Source organism: Papaver somniferum, chromosome 10 (assembly GCF_003573695.1).
Source record: "Papaver somniferum cultivar HN1 chromosome 10, ASM357369v1, whole genome shotgun sequence".
NCBI lineage: Eukaryota > Viridiplantae > Streptophyta > Magnoliopsida > Ranunculales > Papaveraceae > Papaver > Papaver somniferum.
In genome coordinates, this window is record NC_039367.1 from 118037691 (window position 1) to 118059308 (window position 21618).

At 36.5% G+C, this 21618-nt stretch overlaps 1 protein-coding gene across 1 annotated transcript; it reads left to right on the top strand.

The window, feature by feature from the left end:
* Nucleotides 1-9745: 9745 nt before the first annotated feature.
* LOC113318782 (PITH domain-containing protein At3g04780-like) lies at nucleotides 9746-12595 on the top strand. The gene is made up of 8 exons (XM_026567031.1): nucleotides 9746-9919; nucleotides 9995-10081; nucleotides 10171-10294; nucleotides 11294-11342; nucleotides 11416-11473; nucleotides 11613-11659; nucleotides 11746-11823; nucleotides 12371-12595. Exons 1-8 carry the CDS (start codon nucleotides 9878-9880, stop codon nucleotides 12417-12419), a joined length of 534 nt encoding a protein of 177 aa, XP_026422816.1. The 5' UTR covers nucleotides 9746-9877; the 3' UTR covers nucleotides 12420-12595.
* Nucleotides 12596-21618: the final 9023 nt, after the last annotated feature.

Below are 21618 nucleotides of genomic sequence, written 5' to 3' on the forward strand. Positions count from 1 at the left end.
GCAAAAGCAAGGTCGCTCTTGTTGTTCTTTCGGGAATGACATTTTATGGGGGAGAGTTCTTAATTGAACTTGTGCTTAATTGCCAAATCTTTATGGGGAGTGCGGCTGTGGAATATTCTAGGAGTTTTCTTGTATCTTTATAAACTCCTTGATGAATACATTAAGTTGCGACTATGTGAAATCATCGAAACAAGTTGGTATGTTGTTCTCTTTTGGTCATGAAGTATCTCTATGAAAATTTCATGAGTATCCCACTAGTTTTCGTACCTATGCCAATTTATATTGACAAAAAGGGGGAGAATTAATGTGTAGTTCACACTACAAATACATATGGTTTACGGATCATTATGTAAGGGGGAGCGGTTTGCATTGTGAGATGAAGTATTGACTAAGGGGGAGTGATACATATCACCATAGTATTGTTGTCAAAGTTGTGATACAATTGAACTTTGATGCTGTGTAATAATACTATGACATCGTATAACAATGATTGAGAGCAACTGTTTTCTCATTGTTATAGCTACGGATCTTCAACAACTATGATGCTGAGTTGAACACATTTAGAATCATTGGAGTACTTGGAAGTGACGAAGATTTCGAGTAATGTTGAAGAACCAAGGAGATCAAGCATTTGGATGAGAAGCTACAAAGTTTATTTATTTGTAATCCATATGTATTGGTAGTTTTGTCATTAAAATTAACAAAGTGGGAGATTGTTAGAGCACTGCTCGGTCGAACTCGCAAGTGTTGCTATCTCAAGCTTGTTTGTCAATGTTAGTGATCAAAACTATAAGTCTTAATTTCTAGTCTACTTATAGTGATGTCTCGGACTAGGATAGATTATGTAGTTGAGCATTAGACTTCACGACGTTCATCAATTGAAGACGAAGAACTACTAAGGAGAGCATGTGGAAATTCATCAACAAAAGGTATGTGGAGACTAAAACTCATCTATCACTTGGAAAGTCTATTTCTACTCTATCTCCTATATTGAGATAAAAGTCGTATTACTATATAATATTCGATTATGCACATTTGAGATTTCGAGCTGAGTTTAACTCGCTTACATATTTCTCGAAATATGTGTTGGTAAGCTTTCGCTTCAACCAAGTTCATCTTATATTTTTGACAAAATTCAAAAGATGATCATGTGAAAATCGCCGAATAACATCTTACATGGTTTGTGTGATACAATCATTTGGTGTAGACCTAGAATGTTTCGTTATGATTATTTGAATAACTTGAAAATTGCTTTGATGCTAATAGTGCATGAAAACAGCTATTGTCATCCTCTAAGAAATAATATACGTTCTTGCATGTATGTGATCCATGACCGGAACTATAGTATGCATACCCGTATGCGTACCTGTTAGTTGTGAAATTCCGAGTACCTAAGTACACATACCCGTACGCATACTGGCAAAGGGTTAGGGTCCGGGAATTTCTACTGTGTTTGGAAGTATGCGTACCCGTTTGCATACTGGCGAACCCAAACTCAGACCGGCTACTTTAAGTATGCGCACCCGTTTGCATACTTGAGTGGTTAAAGTTCTAAAATCGGTTTGTTCATGAACTAATACATTTATATAATAAGGAATGCATTCTTTGCAAACCGTGGCTATAATGTTCATGAATTAATTCGAGTGAATCAAACCGATTTGATTCAATTGTGTTCTTGTATACTTCTATGAGAATATAATAATTGAACAACTTTATACCTAGTTTCATTTGAGTCATTTGAACTAGTTGTGGTTAAGATGAATAAGGTTGATATGAGAGTGTTCATATAGCTAACTTCGGTTAACTACTGTTGAGCCAACCTAATGTACACGTTTAAGTACGGTTACTCAAACCTCAATAAAGGTCCATTTCATTTGTGAATAACAAGCTAAGTTCGATCTAACTGTTGAAAGATATTAGCTTGAATCTAATAAGGTCTTCATCTAAAGGTGAATATTGAATGCTTTGTTGCCAAGGTAACTTAGATTGCAAACCCTGATTTGAAAACTATATAATGGAGAACTCTATAAACTGGGAAACCTAATCCCCACACCTTATGTGTGATACTAGTTGCGACTAGAGTCGATTCTCCTTTAACCTTAGGTTTTTCACGAGACCCTGTAGGTTAACGACTTAAAGATTTCATTGGGATTGTGAAGCTAGACCCAACTATTTTCTCTGTAGTTGCGTGTTCTGATCTTACTTCTATTATCGTGATTAAGTATTATCTTTGCTAAGATTTGCTTGAGATGTATCTCCGACAGGTAAGATTAAAAGTAGTCATAAACATCTTCGTCTCATTGTTTGTGATTCCACAATATCTTGTTTCACTTCCATACGATTAAGATTATTGTGAGGTGATTGATAATACTAGGTTGTTCTTCGGGAATATAAGTCTCGTTTATCAATTGGTTCCTATGCACCTTGATTTATCAAAAGACGGAACAAAACTCGTAGGTATTTCTGTGGGAGACAGATTTATCTATTCCAATAAGCTTTTCTGTGTGAGACAGATTTTTTTATCAAGTCTTCGACTTCGGATCGTAGCTACTCTTGGTTGTGGGTGAGATCAACTAAGGGAATCAAGTACGTAGAATCCTACTGGGGTTCAGAGACGTAAGGAGAGCAACTGTACCTTGATCAGTGTGAGATTGATTAGGGCTCAACTACATTCCAGTCCAAACTTCATTGGTAATAGGCTAGTGTCTGTAACGACTTAATACAGTGTGGTATTCAAAGCTGGACTAGGTCCCGGGGTTTTTCTGCATTTGCAGTTTTCCTCGTTAACTAAATTCTGGTGTCTGTGTTATTTCTTTTCCGCATTATATTTTGTTATATAATAGAAATATCACAGGTTGTGCGTTAAGTTCAATCAGTTCTTGAATCCGACCTTTGGGTTGTTGATCGAATTGATTGATACTTGGATATTGATTTTTGTTACCGTCCAAGTTATTTTTCTTATTCAATCGGGCTCGCAAATTCCTATTTGCTGATTGCAGATTGAATTGAGGAATTGAGATATAAACTCTTTGATATACTTTTATATAGATTGAGTCTGACTGTCTAGTTGATTCTCTTGAAAGTATATTGGAGTTTTTCTATTCAGATTACCGGCCGAAATATTGGGTGTGGTTGTTAGACCCCCGCTTTTTCACAAAAATCCATGTTTCTTGGAGTTCCCCATTTATAGACATTCAAAGCATATGTTGCTTTAGGTTTATGCTAAGATAGATTTGGAACCAAGCAATCAATATCCACCGTTAAATGAATCTTTGAATCTGATTTGCATAAACAAGATATGCACTCTGGTTAAGTGAAACTGTAACCGTGTATAAAGACTATTGTCAACATGGTTAGCCGAAACTAGCCGATTTGAACTTAAAAGTTTAATATTCATTTCCATGAACACATAAGACATTAACCTTGAGTATAAACATGTGATCAAATAAGTCTAGTGTTTTTAGAGAATTAATCAAATGTTATTATCTAATAGAAATAATTTAATCGCACTTGAAAATATAATCGACATGGTTAGTAGGTGTACAAGGTACAAATACCACTGCCATTCGTGAGACGGTTCAGCCACAGTACGTGTACCGGTTTGTAATCATTTTAACCAAACCAAGTTCCGGAGTTAACAGAACTATTTAGGTTTGCATATCGGTTTGGAAATCTTAAGACTGTCATCGGTTCCGCAGTTCACATAACTAATTTGGTTTGCATACCGGTTTGGATACAAAACCGATTTCGGGAACACAAAACTGTTTTAATTTGCGTACTGGTTTGGAAACTAATCCTGATTCCATAACCACAACTCCAAAATGGTTTTCATACGAGTATGCATACTGATCCGGTTCACGAGTTTAACAGAGTTTCACATGATGTGCATAAGAATATTCTTACCACAAATCTATAAGTCGATATATAGATACTCTGCTACTTGTACGAGTACATGTAATATGATTTCAGACTTATAATAGTTTTCCCAATTTGTAAGACTGATAACACTGTCTTGTATCCGAAAGTTATATATTTCTCTCTAAATCGATTTGAAACATTCCTGAATAACATCAGTGACACATATCACTGTTCTAGGCTATTTTCAAATGATAAAACTTGAATCATAATGATTCTGAACAATAAATTATCTTTAACCGAAATTCATCAAGTATGAACAAATGTTCATTAAGCTTAGTCATTATATTTCGAGAACTAATTATCAAGATAAACTTGACCCGAAATTCGTGTCTATGCATAATAGTCTAACTAGTTACACGACAACGTCTCAAGGATAGAAAATTGAATATAACTTGAGAAATAGGTGGTTCAGTATTCACTTACCTTTTGTTGATGAAGTTCTCCAAAAGCTTCCGTTGATCTTCGCTTTCAAACGGTAGAACGCAATGACGACTGGTTTTTTCTCAACTACTTCTATCCTAGAACGAGACTTAACTAATTGTAGACTAGAAATCAAGGTATAGTTTTGACATTAAATTTGACAACAAGCTTGAGACAACAACACTTGTGAGTTCGATCGAGCAATGCTCTAACATAAATTATGATTCAAGATTATCATTTTAAAATAGACCAGAACAGTGATATGTGTCATTGATGTTATTTAGGAATATTTCGAATCGATCTAGAGAGAAATATCGAACTACCGAAAATCTAGATACAAGACAGTATGTATGCCAGTTTCACGAACTGGGAAAACTTTTATAGGTCCAGAGCCGTGTTACATGTACTCAATATATGTATCGGTGTAGCTATAGTTCGGCAGCGACTTAGTGGTACGCATACCCGGTATCCATACCACAAAAAGTCTGTGAACTCTTGAACCTGGAATGGTACGCATACCTAGTATGCATACCTAAAAAGAACTGTTGGTTCTGAAAACAGTGTGGTATCCATACCCGATATACAAATCGAAAAAGTTATATATGTTCCGTAACTTATATTTGTCTTAAGGGTACACATACCCGGTACATGTACCTTGACAAATATAGTCACGAACAAGGCTGAGTACACGTACCTGGTATAATAATTAGCCCTGTCGAATATTTTCAGATGCACATAATTTTTTTTTTTGAGATAATTAGCATTTGAATAAATCTCTAAGAAAACTATATAGACATGATTGATCACATTACACCTTATGGTTGTGATTCAAACTTAAAGTCTCAAGTGTTTATGAAAATGATTAAGCTTATAGTCCAATCGCCTGGTTTCGGCGAACCGTTTATGAACAATGTATTTATACATGGTTCAGTTACGGTTCATCCTAATCGGAGTGTATATCTTGATATGTCAATAACATTTCAAAGATTCATCTAATGGTGAATATTGCTTGCTTGGTTTCAAAGTTATCTTAGCTTAAACCTAATTAAAGCAACCTATGCTTTGAATCCCAACACTACTTTTGTGTGTGTCCTAGTTGTAAACTAGAGTCGTCCTCTTCTTAAAACCCTTTTAGGGTTTAACACTAAAAAGACTTTATAGGAATTCGTGAAGCCAGGTCCAGATATCTTTTGATAGCTCGAGTATCCTGATCTTGTTTGATTGTTGATCGTTCTTCATCAATCAAGATAGATAAAAATCACAAAGTTCTCTTCGTCTCAGACTTTGTTGATTCCACAGGTTTAATACTTGTGAAGTGAATAATAATCTAGGTTGCTTTTCGGGAAGCGTAAGTCCGGATTTTGAGTTTATCTAGACTTTATCTGTTGCTATCGATTTCGAGTCTCACCTTGATCTACGATCAAAAAGGAAATCACTATATAAGCTTATCTGTGGGAGGCAGATTAGTTGAATCAACTCTTAAGATGTAAATGACGTCAGCTAAGGGAATCAACTCTTGCTGGGATTCAAGAGGCGTAAGGAGCGCGAATGTAACTGAATTGATGTGAGGATTTAATTCGGTCTCAACTACATTCCAGCCCGAAGTTAATTGATAGTAGGTTAGTGTCTGTAACTGTTTAATACAGTTTGTCGTTTAATCCGGACTAGGTCCCGATGATTTTTTGCATTTTCGGTTTTCTCGTTTACAAATTTTTGGTGTCTGTGTTATTTCTTTTCCACATTATATTGTTTATCTTTATAATTAAAATATCACACGTTGTACGTAAATCAATCAAAGTAGATACATCCATCCTTGTTTGTTGGATACTACTTGATTGATTCTTAGATATTAATTTTTGAGATCGTTCAAGAACTCTCACACGTAAATCAGGTTCACGGATTTGGTTCTGTCAACTTTCTGATTGTGAGAGAAAAAGATATAACTCTGAATATTATCTCTTGATTGAGATTCATTTAGTTGAACTCTCGAAATTGTATTTAGGTTTTGTGATTTTGTCCATACATGTTGCCTAAGAAAAAGTTGGTGGTGTATTTTAATACCCCCGCGTTTTCAATTGGTATTAGAGCATGCAAACACGTGAAAGACATAATAAGTCTATGTTTGAAGCAATCTGATCATATGGACATGAGTAAAATCTCAATAAACGTATCACCAGTACAGAATCATTCAGACGACTTTCAAGGTTTGGGTTCATGTGAGAAAACTATCACATCTAAGGCATCATCTAAAACTATGAATAATTGGGAGACTCGTCTAGAGGAACACTTGGATGAACTTTTTGACGAAAGTGATGCTGATATTGATAAAGATGTTGATGAGGAAGTCTTACAATATACCCAACTATTTGACCATCTTATAAAGAAAAAAAAGGCAAGTGTCATGTCTGATTGGTTTTCTGACTCCTCTCTGTCGAGAAAACAAGAAATTGAGAAAGATTATTAAAGGTTATGGTTGTGATTATAAACTAATACAATCCATTCTTAAAGATCGTGAAGACGATGTGCGTTCGAAAAATTCTGAATGTGAAAATCTTCGAAAAAATCTCATTGTGTTGAAAGAAAAACTTGCAGAGAACAAAACAAGGATTAACTCTCAACAAATTTGTTTGGAAGACAGAGAAAATGTTTTTCTTACTCGAGAAAGACAACTAGAGGGTGATTTAACTGCTGCTTTTGATAAAATCAAGAAGTTGGAAGGGGACTTGAAAAAGTTCAATACCAATACAAACAAATTAACCACTGTGCTAGGAGCAAGCAAAAATCATCATAATACACGAGGATTGGGCTATAAGGGAATAGATGCTCCAAGTATTAGCAAAGAGGTAAAATTTGTCAAGGCTAGTACTTCTTCTCAACCAAAGGTTTTCACTGGTGGCAAAATTGAAATACCTACACAGGCAGTTAATGTTCGAAAGAGCAAATTATATAAACTTCCAAAATCATCACACACGAATCCAGGTAATAACATTCCTTATGTTTGTTATTGTTGGGGGAATAAAGGTCACCTGCAAAAGGGATGTCATTTTCGTATAAGGAATGAAAAACTTCACGATGTTATTATTTGGGCATCATAAGAAGTGATCAAATCCGAACCTTATGTTAAGGCTAACACTCTTAAAATTACAGGTTGTCAACGTCCAAACTTTAGGCAAACGAATCAGTGCTGTGATAAACCTAGATTTGCCTATAAATATCATGCGAAGCCTTTCCACATTGTAATGATTATCGAAAGGATAACTTTGTAAAGATAAAGACAAGATCCGATGCTCCCAATTGGATAAAGACTGACTTGCGAAAGAATGGTCAATCCGATTTTAGTTCAATAAATCATGAAGATAATAATGGGAAGAAGGTTCTGAGTATTCCTAAACGCACTCAGAAGAGGATATTGAAGAAAGCTCTCTCAGAAACACATAATCGCACAATTTCGAACCTTCTGACAAAGGTTGATCATAGCATTTCAGATCTCAGAAAACAGATTAACAAATTATAAGGCATTAGAAGGACAAGGAAAAGGATAAATACAGGTAAGATTTCTACCTCCTTATCCCTTTGTAATTCATCTAATATAAACTGTGCTAAATACACAACAAATACTAAACAATGAAGTATATCAAAGAATCTTGTTGTTCATGATAGGCATTTGACAGATGCCTACTATAACATAACTTGATTATTGGTAAATTGTGCCTGAACTTGTAGCATGAAAAGGAGGACGCACAACATACTCAAGAAAGGTAACCCACTCCTTCTTGACACATATTGTGTCTTGTTTTGTGTACATTCTCTCATGTGGTTATTTTCTCCATAAGTTTACTCTTTAAAACAGTTATGTCAAGCTTCTTCATATCAGCCGACATAGATTTGTGAGGTAACGACATTGAAAAACAAAGCCGACATAGTTTATAAGATTCTGGAGCATGCCGACACCTAGAGTCGACATTATAGTTTCGTTTCCAACTACGCCGACAAATATGAAAATTCTTCCAATGTTTTTGTACATTATGAAAACTCTGTCGACATGTAATTTAAATATAAAATCAATGCCGATATAGTAAGACGACATTGCGCTCCAAAAATTGACTATGTCGGCTATAATCGCAGTTCTAATGGATTTTTATGTGTACTAAGTTAACTGAGCCGACATGGTATTCACAGTAGGATCAATACCGGATCATATTACCGACACGATAGTCATATAAATACAATGCCATTTCAGAATGTCAGCATGGTATTCATGTGGACTTCGATGCCGATTCCAAATCCCGACATGGTATTCACATATATCCAATATGCTGACACTTGATTGTTACTCAAATTTTAAAGTTACAATCCGAGATTCTAACCTAAACCCACTATTGTAAATCAACAGAAACACCTATAAAACATTTCGGAATCACTTACCTTATAACAGAAGCCATTTCATTAAGAGTTTGATCGTCCGATTCGTCTTGTTGTTCAAGAGCAATTTGTTGTTGCGGTTTCGATTTTGATTTCGCTGCTTGTTGAAGTTGAGGATTGGATTTATTTCGAGGAGGCATGTTTATTGAATCGATTATCGATGAGCAAATTTTGGAACGACGATTGATCGACAATGAAACCGTTGTAAGAGAATAAGGGAGGGATTTTTTTCTCTCCTAAACCTTAACCTAAAAATGTTGGCAGAGGTGGTAGAGGGGATCTGGTTTCTTTTGTGTTTGATTTTTTAGATATATATTTTAGGTGAAAGGGTAGCATAGTCCTCTAGATTTGTAATTAATGTAATAGGTAGTTAAGTACTTTCAACCCAAAAAACACCCTTAGCAGGATTCTAAGGATTGGAACAATGATTTATATCCCCAATCAATCTATATATTCCCCAATTGCACATTCAAAAATAGGTCTAATTGAAAAATAATAATATCTCTTTTTTTAAAACAGATGGAGTATATGACACCCATCTAGGGCCATCGATGGGTCCCAGAGTGAATGTCATGAACAAATATCTTTGCGACACGTAAGCTATGTGTTTATTTGGGTAAAAATCCAAGAGATGGCTAGCATTTTCGAGAATTATTAGACCAATTTTGGCAAAGAAAATGCTAGAAATAGGATAATTGTTATGATCCAAATTTGGGACAATAAATTTAGCCCCTTGGTCATTTTTTTCTCTTGCCCGCTACTAATCCCAATACTAGAGTAATTTCCTTCTCAATCATTTAGATTGTGGAGATTGTGCCACCTCTTGTCTCATTTCTAGAATCATTCCCCATTGCTAGAGTCATTTCCCTCTCGTGACCGTAGTGACTGCACCAAAGTGCAACCCTCTCGGCTCCCCGTACAGAACTACAGATAAGTAGGTAGCCTCAATAATAATTATCGGAGAAAGTATAAATCTGGACTGGTTCCTGAACTAAACCGGTCAGTAAACACTGCCTTTTAGATCAAGAAAACGTCCCTAGAGCAAACCAATTACTCTTCTCTCGTTTCTCTCGTTTCTCTAGATTCTCTCCGTCTTTCTCTGCGTGTGTTTTCCGCCATGTCTACTGAATCCGCTTCTACTGCAATCACCCGTAATCAAGTATAAACCCTAACAATCTTTTACTTGGTGAAATTTTTAGTAACAATATTCTAATGGGTATGAATTTGGAATCAGGTGGATCTACTTGACTTCATAGATTGGTCTGGAGTTGAATGTCTCAATCAAAATACTTCTCATTCAGTTGTTAATGCTCTCAAACAGGTAAAATATTATGAGATTGATTAAGGTTTTTAGGTTTACATATATTTTTTTTTTTAATCTGGGGTGTTATTATTGTCTTGATTTCTTAGGGTTATAGAGAAGATGAAGGTTTGAAACTAGAGAGTGATGCTGATGAACAGATCTTGATTTATATTCCTTTTACTCAAGTTATTAAACTTCATTCCATGCTCATCATTGGCCCTGAAGAAGATGGTAATGAGAAAACCCTACACTCTTAATTGTTTCTAAGTACAAGTTCTTGCTTCTACTGTATTACTACTTATAATTCTTTGTAATTATGGTTAACTCATGATTTTGGTACAGTTTGTTAAACCTAGGGTTAAATCTTACAGAGAAATTTTGTATGTTTCTTGCTAAATAATCGTAGTGAGTCAATGGTCAGATAGAATAATTGTAGCGAGTCAGTGGGCTATGGCCAGATAGAATGACAGTAGATTACTAATGACTCAGTGAGTCAATGGCCATACATTCTAGGCGGCATTTTGTTTTGTAGTTCTCTTCTATAATTATCTTTATTACTCACGTTTTGTTTTCTGGTTTTGCTAGTCTCCCGAACTAGTATATCTCAGACAGTTCTCATATATAGGTGAAGATATTCAAATGAATGCGTACAACTTCAACTCAATTGGTTGATTAGAAATATTTTGGTTTAGTTTGCTTCAACTTAACTTTAGTACATGATTTTTAGTTCTTGGGGTAATTTATGTATATCTCTCGCTTATAAAACCCATGAATATAACAACTTCAGTAGAACTAAATCATCTGGAAACAAACTGATGAGACGTATTATGCTATTAGACAGTGAATGAGTCAAAGACCAGATGGTGTAACTGTAGTGAGCGAACACATAGTCATGTTGCAACAATTTATAGTGGCCCTGCTGTCTAGATTCTGGACCTGTTTTGTAGTTTTTCTGTTTTGAAAAGTTCATATTCTTATTCTAGTAATATATGGTCGGTGCGAAATTCCTTGTCTGCATGTTTCAATTTACCAATGTTTTGTATTTGTTTTTGGTATTGGGGCCTTCCTGAACGAGTCATACTGAAATTGTGCTGATATGTAGATTGGGATGTGTAGTTGAAATGAACTTGTACAACTTGCACTCAATTGGTTGTTAGAAGTATTTTGTTTTAGTTCTGATCTAGTTGAGTGGAAGAAGTTCAATATTCTCACCTGACTTTGTTCTGTCAGGTCCCAGGACAGTGAAACTTTTTGCAAACAAGGAGCACATGGGATTCAGGTTTGTTCTAATTACTCATTTTAAGATGTTCAGTTTTCTTATATTAACTTAATCAAATTCATGACTTCTGCAGTAATGTCAGTGACTATCCTCCTAGTGACACTGTTGTTTTTACACCAGAGCATCTTAAGGTATTGCTCTTGATTTGTTGTGTGTATCTATGGAAGAGTTTATCCACTTTTAATCAAATAATTTTGAGAAGAAGAATTGTGTTTTTTCTTCTGAATACATTATTTTGATACCTTGAATACTTCATTGATTCATTTGCAGGGAAAGCCCGTAGCCCTCAAGTATGTTAAGTTTCAGAGCGTTCGCAGGTACGCAGTATGTTTAATGCTTCGTCCTTATTGAAAATAACCTAGTCAGGAAATGAGTTATACTAACTGAAGTGATTTTGGATCAGCTTGACCATTTTTATCGAGGAAAATCAAGAGGGTGCAGACATAACACAAGTTCAGAAGATTGTCCTCTATGGATCAACGTAAGTACATCCCCTTTGCTAAATATCTCTCTTCTTTTTGTTATTTGTATCATGATATGGCTCAAATGATCCTTTCTTTGATTTGGTTTTATTCGCTAATCATGACCACCTAGATGTGACCAATTTTGCTAGATATGATCCACTGAAGAAAGTTTTAGCATATACAATGTGAAATGTTTGTCTGTTATTCTGATTTGTTAGGCATGCGAGATTTGATTCATTCGTTGTTGTCATGTTAAAAATAATAACATATCCCTTTAGGGGGTAAATACTAATTACATATCCTCATTTAAATTGTATATCCTTGTGCTTTTTCAATTGAGCCAAGCTAGATAAGATATTTGTTGTGCATCTTGGACGGTTAGTAATCACATAATCTCTTGAAACGATTATCATCTTACTGCCAGCTTAGAAGGGTTTACAATGCGCTTTGCAGGAAAAAGACTATGAAATTTGGAGTCATAGTAATATTTGTTGTGCATGTTCAAATCAGTTTTTGGTATAACCTGCCTACTCACAGTTATTTGGTCTTCATTTTGAACTGCAGGGTCGAGACAACAGACATGAAGGGGCTGAAAAAGATTGAGGATCATTAACTTACTACTATGTTTTTACAGAAATGAACAGTAGATCAGATAATATTTTCCAGAATGTTCATGAAAAGTTGCATTAAACATCGACTTAAATGGGTTAATTGTGGTTATCACTTGTCACTTTCATCTTAGTTTTTCTTTTTAATGCAAAAGGAAAATCATTAATGTTAAGAAGCAAATAGAATATTGGCAAGTCCTCTCGAAGATGAAGACCGATGATAATATCTGGTGGCCTCAAGTGTCATTCATTCCAAAATATTATCGAGTTTCTGAGAGTAACATAGACATGTCAGAGTTGGTGGATACCAACATGTCCATGTCGCTATTAGAAACTGGATAATAGTTCTTTTTCTTAAGCAGTTTGGTTTGCTAAGAATCGGTGAATACCGTACTAGTTGTAGCAAACCAAATTGCTTTACAGAAAAAAAACAACAACTTGAGAGATAAGGCGAGAAGAGCTTTCAGTGCTAACGCCGAGGGTAAATAATTCGCACCCAAAGAAACAGCTGCACCCGAAGTACATAATTCATATAGACTTTACAGTGTTGCCAAAATTGGTCAAAGTCCATATGAGTTGTCTTGATGCATGCTATAAGGGCATTATGCGGCTGAATGTAGAGCAAAAAGGAAAGAAAATGCTCAAAAGGAAGGTGAAATGGGTTCTAGTCCAACAGTGGTCAATAGATATAGAAGGAAAAACAAAAACAAAGAAGACACTGAAATGACTATAGGGTTTGACATCTGCAATCCTGGGTCAGCATTAGCTAATAACTCAAGTGGAGGAAATTCTTCTCCTCCAATTCAGTCTGAAGGACATTTAGAGGAAGGTGAAATACCATCTAGTAGATTTGAAGTGCTCAAGGACTCTGATGAAAACTTGTTAAATTCTAATGAAGAATTCCCCCCTTTGGATGTTGTAAAAATGATTGAGATAGGTTCTACTTCTCAAACTATTGTGATAAATGCAGCTCCACCTGTAGAAAGCAAAGAAGTCATTCTGGAGGTTCCAAAAGCTACAGTTCAAGGCAAGACTGTGGTTACTACAAGAAGACAAATTGCCAAAAATGTAAGTAAAAATGACTCTGGGAAGAGGGGACCTACTCCCTCAACTCTTTCTTCCAAATGAGAGTTGTTTTCTGGAATATCAGAGGCTTAAGGAGACTTCAAGCCAAAGATAAACTTCAGAATTTAGTTAAAATTTTTAGACCTTCATTAGTGTGGTTAGTGGAACCAAAAGTTAGAGCTACATCAAAATATGCAAAAATGTTGAGAAGTATGGGCATGAAGTGTAAAATTATTCACAATAGTAGTGACGAGAGAAAAGGAAATATTTGGCTATATTGGAATGCTTCCATTTCAGATCCTCTGGTGCTATCTACAACAAAACAAGCTATTACAATTAAAATTGGTGAAGTAATGGTGACAGGGATTCATGGTGCAAATCTATCTCTAGATAGAAAGGAATTATGGCAAGAATTAGAATCAATGAATACTTACAATCTTCCATGGCTTGTCATTGGTGATTTCAATGTGATCCTTAGTATTAATGAGAAGAAAGGTGGCAGAAGTCCTCTCAAAACTTCAATGTTGGACTTCAATCATTGTTTACAATCATGTGTTCTCATAAATGCTCCTAAATCAGGATTGGCTTTCTCTTGGTGTAACAACAGAGCAGGAGCAAAAATGATACTTTGCAATTTAGATAGAGCAGTATTTAATGATAAATGGCTAGATCTCTATCCAAACTGGGAATATAAAGTGGGAACCAGGGGGACTTCAGATCATATCCCTCTGTGTGGAGCACACAATTCAATTCCAAAACCTCAAAATGCTCCATTCAGAGCTTTAAAGGTTTGGCTGACACATAAAGATTTCTTGAAGATAGTTGGTGATGAATGGAACAAACATATATCTGGTACTCCCATTTTCATTTTCATGAAAAAATTTAAAAATCTGCAGACAATTCTCAAGAAGTGGAACTGGGATGTATTTGGAGATGTAAATGAAAAGATCCTTCAACCTGACAAGAAAGTATTACAAGCAACTTTAGCATCAGACAATAATCCAGAAGACATTAAGCTCTTAAATGATTTAGTTACTTCCAGAGGGATTCAAGAAATATTAACTAGTCAACATAATGCAATTCTCTCTCAAAAAGAAAGAACCAAATGGTTGAAGGAAGGAGCAGCAAATACAAGATTTTTTCACACAACCATGAAGATAAGGCAATCTCAAAACTCTATTACTGAGTTAGAAGATGAAAATGGGAATACTCTTGCCACTCAAAAAGAAATATCTGAAATTCTTGTCAAACATTATGCAGAAAAGTTTCAATATAAAGAAGTCCAAATTGCTGATAATATAATGAGAGCAATTCCAGAAGTACTTTCACAAGGTGATAGTGATTTTATAGACTTAATCCCAAGTGCAAGTGAGATAAAAGCTTCTACTTTTGATCTTGATCCTGACAATGCTCCAGGGCCAGATGGGTTTGGTGGATGGTTTTATAGAAGATGCTGGGGAATTATTGGTAAAGATGTAGTTGCTGCCATCCAATACTGTTGGAAGAGAAGCTACATCCCAAATGGACTTAACTCAAACTTCCTGGTACTCATTCCTAAAACTCAAAATGCTAAAAAAGCAAATCAGTTTAGACCAATTGGTCTCTCGAATTTCTTCTTCAAAATCTTTACAAAGATTCTTACAATGAGGATTAGTAGTTTGTGGGGTAAGATCATATCACCTCAACATGGAGCATTTATTAAAGGTAAATCTATTCAAGAACAAATTGTATTAGCTCCTGAGATGGTGACTGAAATGGAAATCAATAGAAGAGGTGGAAATGTGGGGATGAAAATTGATATAACTCAAGCTTTTGATTCCATTAGTTGGGAATTCTTGTTCACAGTAATGCAGAAATTAGGCTTCTCAAATAAATGCATATGTTGGCTTCAAGTATTATTCAAATCAGCTAGAATCTCTGTCATGATTAATGGAGGACTTACTGGATATTTTTCTGTGGAAAGGGGATTAAGACAAGGGGATCCTTTGTCTCCACTGCTTTTCATCATTGCTGAGGATGTACTAAGCAGAACATTAACTCAAATGGTGGCAGAGAAGAAACTACTTCCAATGGTTAACAGAAATGGTATTTGTCCTACTCATATCTTCTTTGCAGATGACATGTTTTTATTCTGTAATGGAGACATGAAAAATGTCAAAAGACTAATGCATACTTTAGCAGAATATCAACAATCTTCTGGCCAAATTGTGAGTATAACCAAGAGTAAATGTTTTGTGGGAGGGACTTCTCAATCTAGAAGGGAAGCAATAGATGGTGACTGCCAAATGCAACTAGCAAGTTTTCAAGATAACTATCTAGGTGTGATGCTGTTCTATAGCAGAGTTAAAACTGACCATGTATGGGGGGTAGTAGAGAAATTACAAGGATACCTTGCAGGATGGAAAGGGAGAATGCTTGCTTTTCAAGAAAGACTGATATTGGTGAAGATAGTTCTCAGCAGTATTCTCATCTATAACATGTCAATTTACAAATGGCCAAAAAGGGTGATCAGAGAATGTGAGAAAATCATAAGAAATTTCCTTTGGACAGGTGATCCAAGTACAAGAAAACTTGTTACCTTAAAATGGGAAAAAGTTTGTGTGCCATTGGAGGAGGGAGGACTGGGGATTAGGAGTTTGTAAACTATAAATAGAGCACTACTTATGAAACTTGCTTGGAAACTCCAAAATGGAAATGAGGAATGGGCTCTGTTTTTCAAGCAAAGTTCAAAATGAAAAATGGTGCATGGATCACTTACCATAAGCAATCTTCTATTTGGCCAGGGCTGAAATGGGTCTTAATGATGTCACTGCCAATTCAAGATGGGTGGTAGGAGATGGAGAAGACATTTCTGTGTGCAATGACACATGGATCAAAGATAAATCTTTAGGAACTCTATTTACAGAAGATACTTATATACAGTCTCATCAAAAGCATAAAGTCAGCTCTCTTATCATCAATAATGAATGTCATATACCTCCTGAGATGCTCAAGTACTTCACTGCTCAAGACCTGCCTGTGATAGATGGTAGAAGGGATAGATTAATATGGAGTGGCTCCCTATTTGGCAAATTTACAGTTGCTTCTGCAGTTAATTGCATTAGAGGTAAATTCCCTGTTTCTAGTTCTTACAAAAAAATTTGGAAAACATGTGTGCACCCTACAATTGCCAACAATGTGTGGAAAATTTTTAGAGGTATCTGTGCAACTGACTTAAAGCTCAAAACAAAAGGTTTTCAATTGGCCTCTAGATGTTCTCTATGCAACAAAGAAGAAGAAGACTTAGAGCATGTTCTATGGAGCTGTTCTTACAGTCTTAAAATATGGTACTGGATCTATGATATCTTTATGTTTAAGATTCCATCTTCTTTTCAAGATATTTTTGTTATGGAAAAAATAAGAGTTCAATAATTCAAGAACTGTGGATAGCAGCAGCTTTTATCATTCTCAGAGAAATCTGGTTTATCAGAAACAGATTGGTGTTTGAGGAGGAATCTGAGAGAGAAGAACTGATAAAGAACAAAATCATTTTTCTTGTAAGAGAATGTGAACACAGATTCAAGGGCCAAATGAAGAATGAAGCATATGATCTGTATATACTGAGCTTCTTTGGTATCAAGTATAGACAAACTTACAGCAGCAACATTATAGAAGTCTACTTTTCCCTTCCTGAGTTACCCAAGATTCTAATATGTTGTGATGGTGCTAGTAAAGGAAATCCAGGGGCAGCTGGGTATGTCTTTGTATCTAGAAATGGAGGGATTGGTGAATTCTTGATAGCAGTTGCAGGAGGCCTTGGTATTGCAACAAACTACTTTGCAGAGCTGATGGCCATTATATGTGCAGGTGAATGGGCTAAAAAAATTGTCACAATGAGGTAATATTTCAATATGATTCAAAAGCTGCTATTCTTGCATTTCAAAAGAATAACTTGCCATGGTTTCTTACTGCAAGATGGAACATAATTACTGACAGCATCAGAAGCATTGAGTTTACACATAGCTACAGGGAAACCAACTTCTCTGCTGACCAAATAGCAAAAGAAGGAAGTGAGCTAAACAGGGGCATTGTTAAAACTTATACAGATTGTAGTTCTATTAGACTAGAATCTCCATTCCAAGCTTACTACAAATTTAGTTAAAGTTTCATTTTTGTAACATAACCTTTACAGGTTTTTTTGTATCTCTTTAGTTTTGATCATAGCTAATAAAATTCATATTGATTGAGCAAAAAAAAGTAATAGTGTTTTTATGGCTTTCACGTTATTTGCTGATGTCTAGCATGTAAAATGAAGAAATTAAATATCATTAGTTCACTTTCATGCCAAATTTTATGATTTCCTTCTGCTTCATGCTTGGATGGCTCTAATCTCATGTAATCTTCGTATTAGGTGTCAAATAACGAAGTTGGGAATGAAGGAGCCAATAATGATGACCTGAGAAACCCTGAGGTTATTGATGAAGAAACGACCATCTCCGCACTTCAAAGTTGTGAGGGATTTGTTGCTGATGTTGTTAAAGAGATTGAGACCTCAATTGTTGTTGCTTCAGTGGCGGAAGAAGCCGAACCACGAGTAGAAGAAACCGAAGAAACTGTTGTCATGACTGTATAAGTTTCTCCAGTAATTGAGAATCGTATAGTGGTGCATGAATACCCGAGTGCAGGGATTACTTTTGACCCTCCATTTGATGCATCACTCCCATACCACGAACTGGTTGGTGGATTCAGTGTTCCTATTGGATATGCCGACTTGTACGAGAAGATACAGAGGAAATTTGGTCACATCATCGTTACCAGAGATCCCAAGCGTGCTTATTCTTTAACAATGCAAGTAAGTGTTATCTTGCGTGTTGTAAGTGATATATGCGCTAGGGCCAGAAATACTGTTACTCCAGATTACTCTTTGATCGGGAGTTCAACTTGGAGAATTCTGAGAGACTTGGCTTCAATGTGAAGTGGCTTCGTAAGAAGATAAATGCTATTAAAGACTCATGTGAGAATAACATATCCTTTCCCAATGATGCTGTGATGGAGAAGGAAGACAAGATTGCCAGGCTGACTGAAGAGATGAACATGGAGAAGGCGGCCTTACAAGTTTTGAAGGATGCAAAGGAGAAAAAGTCTTTCTTTACTGATTTTCTTTGATTTATTTTCATAACCTCTTGAACTTCTGAACTTCTGAGAGATGTGAGGTTTTATTTTTGGTTTTAATTGGTTTTGGATAAGTAGATGATTGAGGATTTTCTTTGGATTTCATAGAGATTTTCTTTAAGTAAACTGAATTTTGATAAATTTTTGGATTTAAATTACTGAATGCAAGTATTGCAGACATTTTGGAGGAATTGAAATACAATGAAAGAAAATCCCAAATGCCAGATATGTTGGGCGTTCATACCGTGAGCATCCAATACCTCGAATATCCAAATCCTTAGACGTCAAAGGCCTTGAGCCAACTCTCGTGTATTACAGCCACACTTTCCTTGCTTTCCATGTTGATTAATTTGTAGTATCCACCAGTAACAAACTTAGAGATCATAAAATGTCCTTCCCAGTTGGAGTTCTTTGCAGAATGAAAGTTACGCTTAGTTGCTTTGAGAACTAAATTTCCTTCATGGAACTTGTTAGGCTTGATCGCTCGTGCCCTGAATATCTTCTGTTGGTTTGGAATTCTTCGTGCAGTGGAATTCCATCCTGTTGAAGTCTTCCAACCTTGCGGCACATGTGGACACTCGTGCAAAGAAGAATATTTGGGATATTGTTTGTCGAATTCAGCCATTATCTCAGCGATGACTGTATTAATGAGGTGCTCGATTCGGAGAGGTTCCTCTTCCAGCCACTTAGTGAAATATTGCTGAGGCGAGGTTATCCATTCATAGCGTTTTGAAATAGCTAAGTTGTTGGTGGAGTAAATCCCTCAGACCAAATAAGTATGTTTGAAAACTGATAATATGGACATATGAGGAGGAATAAGACTTGCCTGAGTATGAAATCTTTTGATGAAAGCATTTGCGTTTTCTTCAGGATTTTGTGTAAGCTCTGTCAAGGCTTTGACCTCCTTCAGATACTCGAACGGTGAAATATCCTCTTTTTCTTCTTCCGAATCAGATATTTCTTCAACAAATATTTGTGCAATTGAAGGCGTTGGGGTTACCTTTCCAACATGAATCCACGTACGTCCAAGGATCATATCATATCCTGGATCTTCTCGGATCATGTAAAATTTTGTTTCTGTCCAGGCTGAGTTTATGTTCACCTTGAGAGTATTGTGGCCATAAGCATCTCTGTGCGTACCTTCATGATCCATAATTGATACTGGAGCATGAATATCTTATTGTCATGTGATACTAGCAGCTCTGAGAGTCTTCAGAGGGATAATATTGACAGCAATGCCAACATCTATCAGTGCTCGTTTGAACTTGTTTCCTTTGAGATGGACTGTGGTGAGAAGTCCCCAGTCGTACATTTCTTCGTCTGCTGCTGAAGGCTCAGAAAGTGTCTCCTGAATCAATAAACGCTTTCCTGACACGATGTGGTTCAATGCATCAAACATCTATTTCCTTTGAGCCTTTGATAAGTACAGTAATTCGCAGGCATGCTCGATTAAAGATTGAACTGCTTCCTTAACGGGTGGTTCAGAGAAAGTTCTGATTGAGAGAGGGTCTCTGTGCACTCTTTCAGTCCCCAAGATAAGTTCTTATGATTCGATTTTCTCTTGGAAGATGCGCTTCAAGGTCCTGCACTCCCTTGTGGGATGATTGACGAATCTATGAAAGCGACAATAACGAGGATTTTCCATGTCTTCTTCAGTTGGTTCTTTCTTGACATATGGTAACTTGATTGCACTGTCTTGAACCCAAACATCTAATAATTCAATCACCTCTTCGATAGGAAAAGGAAAATCAGGTGCTTCTTGGTCAGCTCATGCGCGCTGGGTAGGAGCTTGTGCATCTCGAGTTTGATTATCTTTCCTTTGTGCTTTCGAAGGGGTCGGAGAAGTATGCTTGCGTTGTGGCTCGGATTTTCTTTTGCTCCCTTCTGCAACAACATTTGTGCAAGGTTGGAGGTTGTACTATTTTTTGATTAAACGTCTGCTACCTCGATTTTCTCGCGGTTCTTCAGCTTTTGTAGTCTTAGCTCTCTCCAATAAAGCAGGTGCAGTAGTTGCTGATCTCTTAGCCACTTCATGAAGTTCTGAGAAAGTCTGGAACCTGAGATTTTACAATAAAGCTCTGTAGGCTGGAATCATTCCATTGATGCACAAGTTCACGAGTTGTTGTTCTGTGACATTCGGATCATGGCAGTCCAAAGCTTGAACTCTGAACTTTTTCACATAATCGTTAGGGTGTTTGTTGCTCCCTTGAAACATCCTTCCGAGATCAGAGAGGGTGATTTTCTCTGAAACGAAGAAATACTTTCTGTAGAAAGTATTAACCATTTCTCCCCAACTTTTGATACTTCCTGGTGCGATGTTGTTGTACCAGGTGTATGCCATGCCTTTCAGAGACTTTGAAAATTCCTTCATACGGACAGTATGGTTGTGCTCATGATCACCGAATGCCTCCAAAAATCGAGAAACATGTTCTCGAGCATTGATCATAAAGAGTGAATGTTGGAGAGGTGTAACCTTTTGGCAGAGGAATCCTTTGCGTAGCAGCAGGGTATGGAGGTTGGTGACGATGGACAAAAGGCGTTTTGTCTTTTTCACGATCCTACAAAAGGCGTTCCAGGTCTTCACTGGTGATGAAACTGGATTGTTCCTTCGCTTGCGGATTTTCTGCAGCTTTAGCTTTAGGAACTTCTTCGTCATCTACTACATGGACTGGAGTGACCTCAGGATCATCGTCTGAAGATGTTTCCTTAGCTTTTCCTTTCTCCTGAGTTTTCTATGACATCTTGTCTGTAAGCGTTTTGAGATAATTCCATAATTCTTTCTGAGTGGCAGCCACGTCAGTCTGATTCTTAGCAAGAGTTTATTGCACCTTCATGAGATCGCCTATGGTGGGCGGATTTTCACTGATTTCTTCAGGAGACCGACCAAAGAGTGGATTATTGATGGTGCCAGTGCCATCGCTTGCATGGGTGATTACTGGAGTACCAGTGCTTGGAGAAGCAGTAGTGGACAGGTTGTGCTGGAGGAGT

Coding starts and splice junctions, on each gene's coding strand:
- LOC113318782 (XM_026567031.1), top strand. CDS start 9,878: ATGTCTACTGAATCCGCTTCTACTGCAATCACCCGTAATCAA. Junction 11,660..11,745: donor AAGTTTCAGAGCGTTCGCAG/GTACGCAGTATG, acceptor ATTTTGGATCAG/CTTGACCATTTTTATCGAGG. Junction 11,824..12,370: donor ATTGTCCTCTATGGATCAAC/GTAAGTACATCC, acceptor TTTGAACTGCAG/GGTCGAGACAACAGACATGA.